A 12,559-nucleotide genomic window follows, 5' to 3' on the forward strand; every position below is an offset into this window, starting at 1 on the left:
AGTAAATAATCAACTATGACACATAATAAATCTAGCAATATGTTAAATGGGACATTTGATTAATCAGAACTTAATCAATAATGCTGGCATAACCTGGACAATAGCTTTAAAAAGAGACAAGAAAGGTAAGGTAAATATGAACAAAGATATTACCATTCTGGGCCAAAGTTAAGTGTTTCAGCAGTCATATTCTTCCTTCCTTCTCCAAGGTGAAAATCTACAAAGAAAACCACTGAACGTGAGCATGCAGCACACTGAAATATCTTGACACACTTTACTGCATTTAGCATACACAATTAATGCTTTAGTAGAACAAGGAATTCTGAGTATACAAACAACATCTGTGTTAATTTTTTAATGTACTCTTACCCTGTCCAGAGGAGTGGCGCAGGCAAGACGAAGCTGGACCAGGTTCAGGACAGAAGGCCAACACGTGTGTATGTACGTATGTGCGTTTGTTGTGTGTATAAATGTGTATTTCAAAGTTAATCTGATTGACTAGGAATATAGCTGCCTTATTAAAGGTGTGTGCGCAGGAGAGCAAAAACTCCTAAAGGTCTGATGGGGGTTAAGAGCTCTACTGTTCACAGCCAATATACAGATAAAACAAACAGAAATCAAAGAAAAATGAAAACCCTTAAAATTTGTAATACCTCTTTGACTGCAATAACTGCAGAATTGATACTGACTAAGGTAGATTTACTGCATGAAACATTGAAACGAAAAACGAAACTATTTTTTGATAATACAGCTGCCAGAAGCAGTAATAACGCTCAAAAAGCGTGGCTTTGCGTGTGTTTCTGTTATCTTCCTATTGTACTGGCAATGCTGTGTGGACCAGGTCCCAGCTGGTGACCCCCTCCTAACTCCACAATTCCTCTCCCTCCTGTATCTGCAAGAGAAAAAGAAACCATTGCATAAGAAACTTTAATAATGCTGACAAAATGCAAAGAAATTTAACCACAGTCTTTAAATCAGTGAAATATGTTAGGGATATGGCAGGGCTCTAGTGCAGGGCTATTCAATTGGCGACCCGCAGGCCAACCCGGCCCTCGATATCATTTTTTCCTGCCCTTCAAGCATTGTGTGAAAAATAATCTCTATAAATAAGTTAATAAATTATAAATTAGTTCAGTCGGGAACTGACCCTATAGTTATGAAGTGACGATCATCTGTTCCATTCAGCACGAACTGTTCCATTCAGCACGAACTGCAGTAATTTACTGAGTAAATTACATGCATAGTCAATGCAAAGACGCAAAGACGCAACTCATGTCAGACGCTGCGAATGATGCGAATTAGGTGGCGCGTTTGAGGCTTTCTTCCGCACAAGTTGAGCATTTTCAATTAGAGTTACGAATTTGTGCGAAAATAACGAACTTTTCCCTTGAGTAATTAAGGACCGTGGTATGCAATTGCTCACGTTTGATGTGAACATATGCGAGTGGCGTGACTGGAAAAAAATCTCTCCTGTGAGACGTGGTGAACAGGGCGATGACGGAACATGTATTAGTTTCATTTCTGACATTTCGATAGCACGAATAGGACCACGGAGAATAGTGGGTCGGAGAACAGGGCCTATGTAGGTTAATGTATTTTTTCACAAAAGTTCCCTTTTTTGTTATGCAGTTTCAAAATGCCAACCAATAAACTTGTTTGAATGAAGAAAAGCCTGCTTTGGCATCTTACAATGCACCGCTGTTATTGTTGTGCAGTTTAAAATACAAAATCAGCATGTTTAAATGTAGGAAAGAACTTTGGGTGTCTTAGGGGGAAAAATAAAAAAATACAACATGCTGGCTCCCATATTTAGGGCCCTATGATTGATTCGTGAAATCCAGGCATGTTTGCTGTATAACTCGGAATGGCACAGAATCTGGCAAATGTTTTATTTCTTAACCAAAAACAGGAACAAAATTCAAATTGTGCATTCACTTTACAAAAATTCCAAAGGTGCTTTAATATGTAAACTGCAATAGTTTTGCGTGTGCTCGTTGAGCTTTCAGATAAAGCCTGCACATTAAATGTTCCCGACCCGTTTCATGTGAGAATGGAATATAAAGCAACTGTCAAACACCCTTTCCGGCGACATGTCAAAATAGAAGCCCAGTTTACCACACCATCCCTCTTTTTTCAGAGTATATTGTTTACTTTAGTAAACTACAGTAAATGTGCTAGAATCGTTATAAAAATTACTTGAAAAATTATAACTTTTTTACTTAATGGTTCAACATCATTGTTTGTGATTTAATTATTTTATTGTATATGTAAACTCTCTTTCAACACTTTACCATATTTAAAGCACATCTTTCTTAAAGTTACTTTCTTCCTTTATTCGTTGTGAACAACTCCTATAAGAGAACACAATTCCTTTAATTTCATATATTCCTTTATACTGCTAAAATATAAGAGTGTTTTGGGCCCGTTCTTTATTGTTTGATGAACATTATAAACAGAGATCTTTATTATGCTGCTGCCCCTTTAAGACCTTTAGGATATTAATATAATGGAACATACATTTGTTTTGTTTCCCCACTGTTTGGTCATGAAACTGAACACTGTAAACCAGGATTTTGTGTTAATTAAACAATTTAAGGGGTCATAGCTTATTCATTATAGTTTTCTTCAAAAGACGTATTCATTATTAAAACAAATGAGCTGTTTCCACTATTCAGAAAAAAATGTGAGTCAAATGATCATGATAAGATGATACAACTCGGTATGTTATGTTTTTGAAAGGGAGGGGCCTATTGACTGGTTGACGGTGAGCATGCGGTGTATATGGGAAGAGTGAACCTGTCCGATTGTGCACGCTTAGCGTGGGTTTTCAAAAAAGAACAAATCTGTAAATGTACAAAGTTTTTATGTAGATGCATTTCTGAAAATGTGATAACCCAAAATCTGGACTGATGTTCAGTTAAATTGAGCTATTTCTGTCCGGTCACCATTTATAACATTATCCAGATTGTTTCAGTATGTTCATATTTTGCTACATTGGGCCTTGTCACAGTGAGGATCTGTGACTAGACACTCTTATTTTGGAGAAGACTCTTAATATGTCACTGATTGTGAATTGTTTTGCGTAGAGCTGTCGCGGTAACCGCTGTATTGTACTACCGCGCTACTGACAAGCCAACCGCAGGGGCAGGAACGCAACCACAGAAACCGCGCCAACCACCTTTTTTTGAGTATGGCATCAGGGTATGCTGTTCTTTTTTACACCTTTGCATTCTGCAAAGAATGTTTAATAAATCAATGATGAATACAAGAGTGTTACGTGTATCATTGTCCCGCCAACTGTTAGTATCGGGTGTTTTTAAAGATGGACGCAATAGCAGGCGCTCTGGTCCCAAAACCTAATGTAACGTCGCCAGTTTGGGAATGCTTTGGGTTTGAACCGAATGTTAAGGGAGAGCCAGCTAATTTAGAGAGCCGATATGCAACATTTGCAGAAGAAAGGTGCCTGTAACACGCGGCAATACGTCGAATTTGAGGTCTCATCTCACGGACAATCTCCTCATCAGTGTCCGTACCTAGGAGAGTTCGCGCAGATAACGAGCTCACGTGCTAATAGACTCTAACGCAAATCCACTCTCCTTGGTGGCGCAAAAACCAGGGCAGATTTCAGATGCTAGCAAATGTGTATTTGTGCGACCAGCACACCATCAGAAAGAGTTTTCAGTGCCGCCGAATAAATTGTTACACCTATGCGTTCGTCCCTGAAACCACATAATGTTAATATGTTAGTTTTCCTAGCACGAAACAAGGACAAGATAACTCAGGATTAAATCACATTCCTTGACGCTCAAGTGACTGAAGTCATATTTATTTAGCTTTTATTATTTATTTGCTGTATTTTCATTTACACTGTTTTCATGTGATACTCGAGTTCTTTCGTTTTTCAGAATGCATTTTATTGTTATAGCATATTGCTGTGTTCGGCATTTAGCATTGGACAAAAACATTTTATAACCCGTCTCTCTTTCATTTATAAAGTTAATGATCAAGTGAAGTTATAGCCTATTTATTATCTTTTTATTTGCTGTATTTTGATTTAAACTGTTTTTCTTTGATAGGCTAATTTAGTTTTTTCGTTTTTCAGATTCAAGGCATGGTTCATGGTGTTCTGTTCTGCATTTAACAATAAAAAATATATATATAACCTGTCTCTCTGTCATTTAAAAACCAAAAAAATATATATACTTCAATGTAACAAATGATCAATAAATATTTAAATGCACTAAAATAATGATAAATCACTCAAAAAATGTGGGTGGGTGCGGTAATACCGCCGACCGCGCTATTGTGCCAGCCATATTTACCGCAAGGGAAATTTCCTAACCGCGACAGGACTAGTGATAAAATAACTTTATCTCGAGTCCATGCATAAAGTATACAGGACCACCAAAGCAGATGATTTAATCACACAAAGTGATCACATTTCATATAACCACAGCTAATGAATCAATGTCTTGTGGGTTGGTATGGATTACCATCATGTTCACTATAATTATTTAATATACGACAGCATAAGCGTAAAAGATGAGCTAGTTTTCATGTTTGTGTGAAGTTTTTATCTTTCCTCACACACAATACCAGTGCCTGCAACTACAGTATAATTTAGTTTTGAAATATAATGCTGTTTTGTTCTCTTCTTTTGCAGGTGTTCATGGAGTTCAACAGAACTGTGGGAAAGAACCTCAAGCAGGAATATTATGAAAGCATTGATCGACACAGTGTTCGTTTACTTAAGATCTTCCGATTGAAAAGAGGCAGTGTCGGATAACTGTTGTCACCACTAATATAGCAAACCAGGGTTGGTTTACATCTCTTATACACTTGCATTATCTTTTTACGGTCAGAATGTCAGAATATGTAATGATGTACTTTGTTGGTTGTCCAATACAATCTAAGCTTAGTTGGTTCTCTTTTTGTGTAGATCACTTTTTGTGTAGCTTGGACTATTATTTCACTACCCAACAGACTCAAGAACCAACTGATATAAGGTCACTGGAGCTCACAGGTCACTCATGCATGTGCAGTCATTTAATAGTTATTTAAAAATTAGTATTTACCAGTCAACTTTTTTATGATCGGTTAACGGTTAATTGGTCAATGTGAGCATCCCTAAAAGGAATAAACAAAAAAATGGGTAAGGCCTTCCTTATAGAAGAGGAAGAGCTGCTGGAGTAGTGTTCGGTTATCGTAAACATTTGACTGAGCTACGAGCTTAACTACTTTCACTCCCATCTAGGGCTGCAACAACGAATCGATTTAATCGATAAAAATCGATTACTAAAAGAGTTGGCAACGAATTTCATAATCGATTCGTTGTGTCGCGCGACACGGAGACGTTTGATTATATAAAAAAAACTTTATTAGAGCGCGGAGCGGAGTGAACACACTCGGTCTCTCTCGCGCACTGATGCTAGCAGAGTTTGGCGCGCCATAGACAGGGCGGAGCAAAAGTAAAAAAAACGAGCGGAGCAAAGATACATGGCGGAGGCAGAGAAATCCGTGCGACCCAAGTCATCCAATGTGCGGGAGCATTTCACACTAAATAAAAAGAAAAAGTGTGTTAACTGCAAAATATGCAAAAGCGACATGGCATGGCACGGCACGGGAGCACCACGACAATGATCCAGCACCTGAAACGCAAACTTGTCTTTGATGAGGAGGAAGGGAGTTCAACGCAGGTTAAGTCACTACAGAATCCAACTTTTGTTTCGTTTTGAAGGGAGGAACGTAATGTCCCTGGTGCTGGTGTTTACTCGTTATTAGAGGTGCTCCGATTGATCGGTCGCGATCATAATCGGCCGATAATCACTTTGGGAAGTATGATCGGCGGTCTCTAAAAAGGCCGATCCAGAAAAGCCAATCAGATGACGCAAAATTGACGAGACATTTATTTTACGCGATATGAAAATGGCTTCACCGGTCTGGCAATTCTACAAGGTGTGTGAAATAGACAATGCTTTATCAATTTGATGCGTGTGTACTATGTGAATTCCACGATGCGAGAAGCACCCAAAACATTTTTACACAAACAACCTCTTTAGACGTTTGAGGGTTAGTCACGTAAAGGAGTGCGAGTAGTTTTCAAAGTTAGCATCGCGCAAAGTGAGCGGGCAGTTCAGCAGCTCGAGCGCCACTCGGCTGCAGAGATCGCGTCAACCGAAGATTCATTTGTTCTACCAGTGATAAAAATATCTGAAGGCAATCGTCATTTTGACGGACTACAATAAAGGCGATTTGTAATTCCCCTTTTAATCATTTCGTGTCATTAGAACGTGATCGTGAATGAACGTGATTGTGTGCGGAAGGAGGTAGACTATCGCGAAGGGACGTGTGTTTCTATTCATGATCTTACTCTCAAATGTCTGCTCAGTTTTGCTAAACGCGCATGTGGTCAACAGAGACTCGAGATGCATCCATCACTCCCCGCATACACACAGGCGCGCTGTGGTGCCGTCTCTACTTCATAAAATAGCGTCTTTTTGTATCAATAATAGCTTTCAGTGAGTGGAAAAATTTCTCTGCGTTTTCTCTGTTCAGTGAAGCAGCACATATATGTGAAACCGGACAACAAAAGAAGTCTTATTGGTACATTTTTGGAAAATAAGATTTTTACATAATTTGAAAGCTGAATAATTAAGCTTTCTATTGATTTATAAATTGTCATGATATGATCATATCTGGCGGAGATATACCAAATATACCAAATAAACAAATATTCAATATTCGTTTTTCATGAGCTCAAATATTAAATTATTGAAAACTGCCTATCCCTAATTTAAACCCCTGCCCGACAAAATACATAGACCACCAACATGCTGGCTGTAGCACAAACACGGAAATTGACGCAAATGAATAAAAATTAAAACAGCGTCCTATCGGCAAGGTATATCGGAATTATTTTCTGTATCGGGCCGAGCCGATAATTAATTTAAAAGCCATTATCTGCCGATAAGATCTGCCTGCCGATAATATGGTGCATCCGTTTAGCAAAGAATTAATCACCAGACAAATTTCATAATCGTGACAGCCCTTTTTAACGTGATGTATAACGTTAACATTCTGTGTGCTATTCAATATTGTTAGAAAGCTTTATATAAAAGTTTAAACACATGTTTCCTGCATTAGCTTCACATGCATACAATACACGCAACCCATGTCATTATCTTTGCTGTTTTGTACATAAGCTGGGGAAATTCTAGTTTTCTGCATATTTATTTCAGTTGCAACATTGAGCGCTTCACTCGTCTGCTCTTTCAGTCCTTCCCCTCTTACCGGTGCGACCATTAAAGGTCGCCTCATACGACCAGTGTTAATTTTGACGGCAAATTTGATTTAGTTCAAGTCATAGTCTTTTGACGAAAATGGAATTTTAGTTTTAGTCACATTTTAGTCAACCCCATCATTTTAGTTTAAGTATAGTTTTACTCAACAAAATATGAAAAACATTTTAGTCAAATAAATATACATTATATTTAGTCTACTAAAATCAAAATGGTTGAAATCATTTACTTGGTGTAATTAAATGTTCCATACAAAGATTGAACTGTTTTGACATAATTAACTTCACCTTAGAATGAAATTAAACCAGGTCATTACCTTTATTTTTCAGAAAAGTTCAGTAAATAGATATGCATTGTTGTAACACAGAATATTACACCTGTGCGTTCAGACGTTCGAGGGAGAAAAAAATATCTCTGCAACTCTGAAAGTCTCCCTGTGATTCAACAACAGACACACATTAGGCTCATATCGTGGTCTAAACCAATCAGAGATAGTGAAAGGCTGACCTCCACTTTGATTGACCGTGGTCCAGATATTCCTTTACGTGTGTGTACCAGAGGTCGCGTTCACCGAAAATTCTCTGTCATTGCCGGATTTTTTTATCAATGACGGAAAAATCTGAAGGCGGTCCTTCATTTTGGCGGATTACAATGAGGGCAATTTTTAAATCCCTGTTTCCTTTCATTAGAGCGTGATATGCTCGCGAAGTGAACTGCGCGTTTTCACCTTTCATTGTTACGGTCTAGACATATGTGATACGATCTAGGAAGACCCGTCGGATGTCGCACTGGGACGCGGGAAAGACAGTACACCTATCAAAGTAAACCACATAACATGAAGAATGAAGTATCAATGCACATTTCCCGCCAGTCCTGTGTAAACTATGGCATGCAAGTTTTTTTCTACAATGTTTTCGTGAGTTGACAGAGCTCCCCGTCTGCAGCACCAGAAGTTATCCCTGTTCCGCTGCTCATGTAAGCCGGACCACGATCGCAAAACATAGGGATGACACACCTCTGGTTTGAAAATGCATGTGCTGCAGTCAGACAGAGAGAGGTGAGCAGCCTAGGGCTGTCACTTAAACAGAGTGGATGTAGCAGGGGATGATGAGAGAAGATGAAAAGAACAATTGATAACTTTTTCGTGAATAATGTTAAATTAAGGCCTGAGCCGTCCGGAAATCATAAGCAATGCTCGGACACTGAGCCGTCAAGCCCTGGTCCATTTATCTTGAGATCTTTTAAGTTAAAATTTTAGTTCACTGAAGCACTTTAAGCACCAACACTTTTTTAGTAAGTTACCTTTCTTGTAGATTTGTGCATAAAATAAAGAACTTTATGTTGACCAAATAAATGTTGTCTATATGGATATTGTTAAATGCAATGGGGTCTAAAATTTGAGTGCACCAAACTTTTGAAAAAGTGAGGCGCACCAGTGCAACCAGTGCAAAATTTTAGTCTAGAGCCCTGGCTTCACATGTTTGCTTTGTCAGTCCTTCCTAGGGCTGGGCAAAATAAAAATGTAATTTGATTTTTTTCAATTCATTTCAATATCAATTTTCAAAAGCTGTGAATCGATTTTTTTTTTCTTTCAAATTTACACAAGCACTGACATTCATTAACGTAAATTTTATTGCTACTACTATCCACTAGATGTCACTTTTCTCTTTAAAACAGGTGGATGTAACAACAAGGAGCGTGTCCTACATTCATTGCTTAAATAACATGGAATCTGGGAGTGTCGTAGAATTTTAAAGGCAGCGGTTCACATAATTGCTGCCTCCATTTACAGCATTTTTATTTTTATTTTGTTTGTTACTGCATCATAAATTTAAAATTACTGTTCTGTTTCAATATATCCAAGTGTGTTTAAAGATGAATATACAGGTTTGTGGCTCTTTACAAATGTTTGAAATTTCAACAAATCACCATTATAGTGATCAGTTTTCTATTTAGCTCTAGACTATTGTCTTTATATGTTAAGTTTTCTTTAAGTGGTCATGTTTGTTTTCTTTAACTGGTCATGTTTAAAATTCAACTTTTCAAAACATCATTTCTCTATGAACGTATGTGTTCCTATTAAAGCACTACTGTAAACATTGAAAGTGGTAAAAGAGTTGCCTGATCACAATAATGGTGATTTGTTGAAATCTACATTAATTGCTGGTTAATTGAAAGCAGTTATTTCATTTGATATATTTTTTGTCCATAAATTAATTACAGAAAATGTATTGTGAGCCATCAAAATTTAGTGAAAATGTTTAAAAACGCTGGCAGGCAATTATTTTTTAAAAAGGCTGGCGGGGAAAGAGTTAACCTAGACCATAAAGAACAACTTTGTTTCTCACCATAAGAAGTTGAACAGCAACATCTACTGGAATGATGACATTAAACTTCAACAAGCAGGCAAATTTCGTATATTGTCTTATGTATGTAGAGGGTCAAGAGCTTAAATAAAAAAAAAAAAAAATAATTGACATTGGACAAATTCTTTCCCATAACCATCAACATTTCACATTTCTGAAGTGGAGGTTGCTGACTCCAGGGTTCTTAATAGGGGAGTCATAATCTAACGTGAAGCTTTTGATACCCACACCAGATATAAATAAACCTGATCAAATCGCGTTGGATCTTTTGTAAAGTAAGGCAGTATTGGAGGCATCTGGATGCTTCAGTGTGGCTGGTTCTGGTATGTCATGTACTTGGCCATGTTTTGATTTGGCCAAACCTACACTTAAATACATATACATAGAAAATACTTTTAAATAGTATGTATTTCCTGCGTCATCCAATGTGAATGTGAATAAATATGTGATGTTTGAATACAGCGCAACTGTTATATTAAACTTAAACTTAATTTGGTATTATAAAAAATTATTGTAATGTCACTTAGCCCTGGAAATATGCTTCATGTGTTAATAGTGATCTTCTATGCATAAACAATAATGTAGATAACAAAGTAAACAATATGTTATGATGTTTTTGAAAGGTGCAGAATACTGTAGTCAGAGCTAAAACCAAGCTGTCTTTAAATATCATTTACTTTATTATAGGCCTGCATGATAATTTATCATGATACCACTAAATCCTATTGAAATCGAGCTGGCTGCAATATGGTCTTCTTCTGCAGTGTGTATTTGGAGTTTCCGCACGAGAGCGCCCTCTGTCTTTTGGATGCAGCATTTCCCCATACTTCACTCAAAAGCTGTGCATAAATCACGTGATATTTATCGTCGGGTTATCGTGACAGCCCTACTTTATTCTCTTGTTGTGTCACGTGGTAACACTAGTTCGTAAGTTTTCTGAAGTATCTGTGGGTATTGTATTCCTGTAGCTCAGTGGTTAGAGCATTGCATTAACAACGTAAGGTTGTGGGTTCAAGCCCAGAGGATTGCAAATACCTATGTATAATGTATAGGATAAAAGCAATGTAAGTCGCTTTGGATAAAAGCGTCTGCCAAATGCCTAAATGTAATGTAATGTATTGTAACACCATTTTACCGCATTTTTTCCCCCGAGAAACTTCATTTTTAACCATTAAAAGGAATGTCCTTTAACATGGTAACAAAAACAAAACGTAAGTGCGGAGCATCATATAGGAAGTCACTAGCTGTAATGGTGCCCTCCATGGAAACGTCAAGAAAAAGGTGGATACTAGCCCAAATAGTAGGTAATGTTTTTGTTTTGGAATGCTAGGTGCAAATTGGGACATACTAACAGGAAGATGAAGTGGCTATTGTTGCCCAGACAACTTAATTAACAGATCAAAATACAGCTCTTCTTTCCATTAAGGTATTTATTCATTAATTATTTTGTATACAATGTTTACTGTATACTTACATTTGTAAATTTAGTGATGCATCAGTTATATAATTTATTAATGTAGTGGAGTGTCACTAAACTCTGCCTACTGTTGATGAGTTGTGGGTAATACCAGCCGTCAGAGTGTGCATCATTCTGCACTTCAATTTCTACCGGAAGTAGTAGACCATCCGGGAATCTTTGGAATACTATTTTCAACATACACCAGTTAGGGACATACTAATTCTACTTTAGAATACTATTAGGGCGGATAGTGTGCGGATTGGAACGCAGGGCTATGCATTTTTGCATCTACAATTAACGTTAAATCGTGCAAAGACCTGTCAAAAATACTAGACTGGAACAGGAAATGACTGAGACGACCTCCGGAAAGCTGCCTTATATTTCAACTGTCTCATGCAAGCTGTTCGCCATTGCACCGTTCCGATTCGACCTGTCCTTGTTCGATGCAAGATACACCTCGAAAAAGTCGCCTATTCGTACGAGGGCGACACTTTAACACATTATGTATAATAATTTATTTATGGCAAAATAAGACAAGTTCGTTTTCGCCTTTTACTTAAGGGTATGGAATAGATTAGAAGGGCGTCGCGTGCACAGAGAGGGGGAGTGTGCAGGCAATGCGCGCGCCTGAACACTCCCCCTCCCAGTGCACGCGGCGCCCCTCTAAACTCCACTCCGCTGCTTTCCGTGGCCTTCAACCTACGGCCAGAGCTCGTTTACAAAAACACATGTTACTAACATCGAACTAAACAGCAAGAATTAATCCCACCCACTCATGCACTTGCCACATATGGCCGTTCCTAATGGGCCGCCGCCACTTTGTAATTTGTCTATTCTCACACGCGCTGCCCTTCCCATTTCAAGTTGCATTAAACTAAACGCGACACCCATCTGCCATTAACGCTACAATCATTCAAGGAGAAAGACACCAACACAGCTACTCACCGTATTTCTGGAGCTGTCGATGCAATTTTTACTGTCCAGTCGCCCCTTCAAACGCTACGATTTTCACTTTGGATGCATGTGCAGTTGTTTGTGTTCTGTGCTCCTCCTCGAGAATCGTGGTTCACTGTTTTTTGCTCTCTTCCTCTCACCAATGGTCGCTGCGTGTTGATGTCTAGTATGCTCTCGTTGTTTGTGTTTTAGGGAAGATGGCTGTCTTACTCGGTCATACCACGTGATCGGAGAGGCGAGTGCACTTAAAAGAAGCGTGAAGACAGCGCCCCCTAACACAAGTCTCGAAATGACGACTGGAAATATATATTTTTTCAAAATAAAAGTATGTCCCACAAATTTCTACCACATGATTTATGATGGTTTCATTTGCCTGTTAAATTGTTAAACAGTGTCTATATCACAATTATTTGTAAATAATTGTAATTGTAAAATAATATTATTCTTATTGGTTAAATTATGTCATTTTAGGCAATCAGGTA

General features: G+C 38.0%; 1 protein-coding gene across 3 annotated transcripts in view; it reads right to left on the reverse strand.

Moving 5' to 3' along the window:
• Nucleotides 1-12,295, reverse strand: part of gigyf1a (GRB10 interacting GYF protein 1a) — a 33,993-nt gene extending 21,698 nt beyond the window's left edge. For 2 of the 3 annotated variants that reach the window (XM_056744723.1, XM_056744706.1), the window contains exons 1-3: nt 12,069-12,294; nt 370-892; nt 154-217 (exon numbers count right to left, since the gene is read on the reverse strand). In XM_056744723.1, coding sequence (XP_056600701.1) covers nt 154-188 — 35 coding nt within the window. In that variant the 5' untranslated portion in view covers nt 189-217; nt 370-892; nt 12,069-12,294. Of the gene's footprint in view, nt 1-153; nt 218-369; nt 893-12,068 lie in introns of all 3 variants that reach the window. The other variant, XM_056744714.1, reaches the window with a different exon arrangement.
• Nucleotides 12,296-12,559: the final 264 nt, after the last annotated feature.

Source organism: Triplophysa dalaica, chromosome 1 (assembly GCF_015846415.1).
Source record: "Triplophysa dalaica isolate WHDGS20190420 chromosome 1, ASM1584641v1, whole genome shotgun sequence".
Lineage (NCBI taxonomy): Eukaryota > Metazoa > Chordata > Actinopteri > Cypriniformes > Nemacheilidae > Triplophysa > Triplophysa dalaica.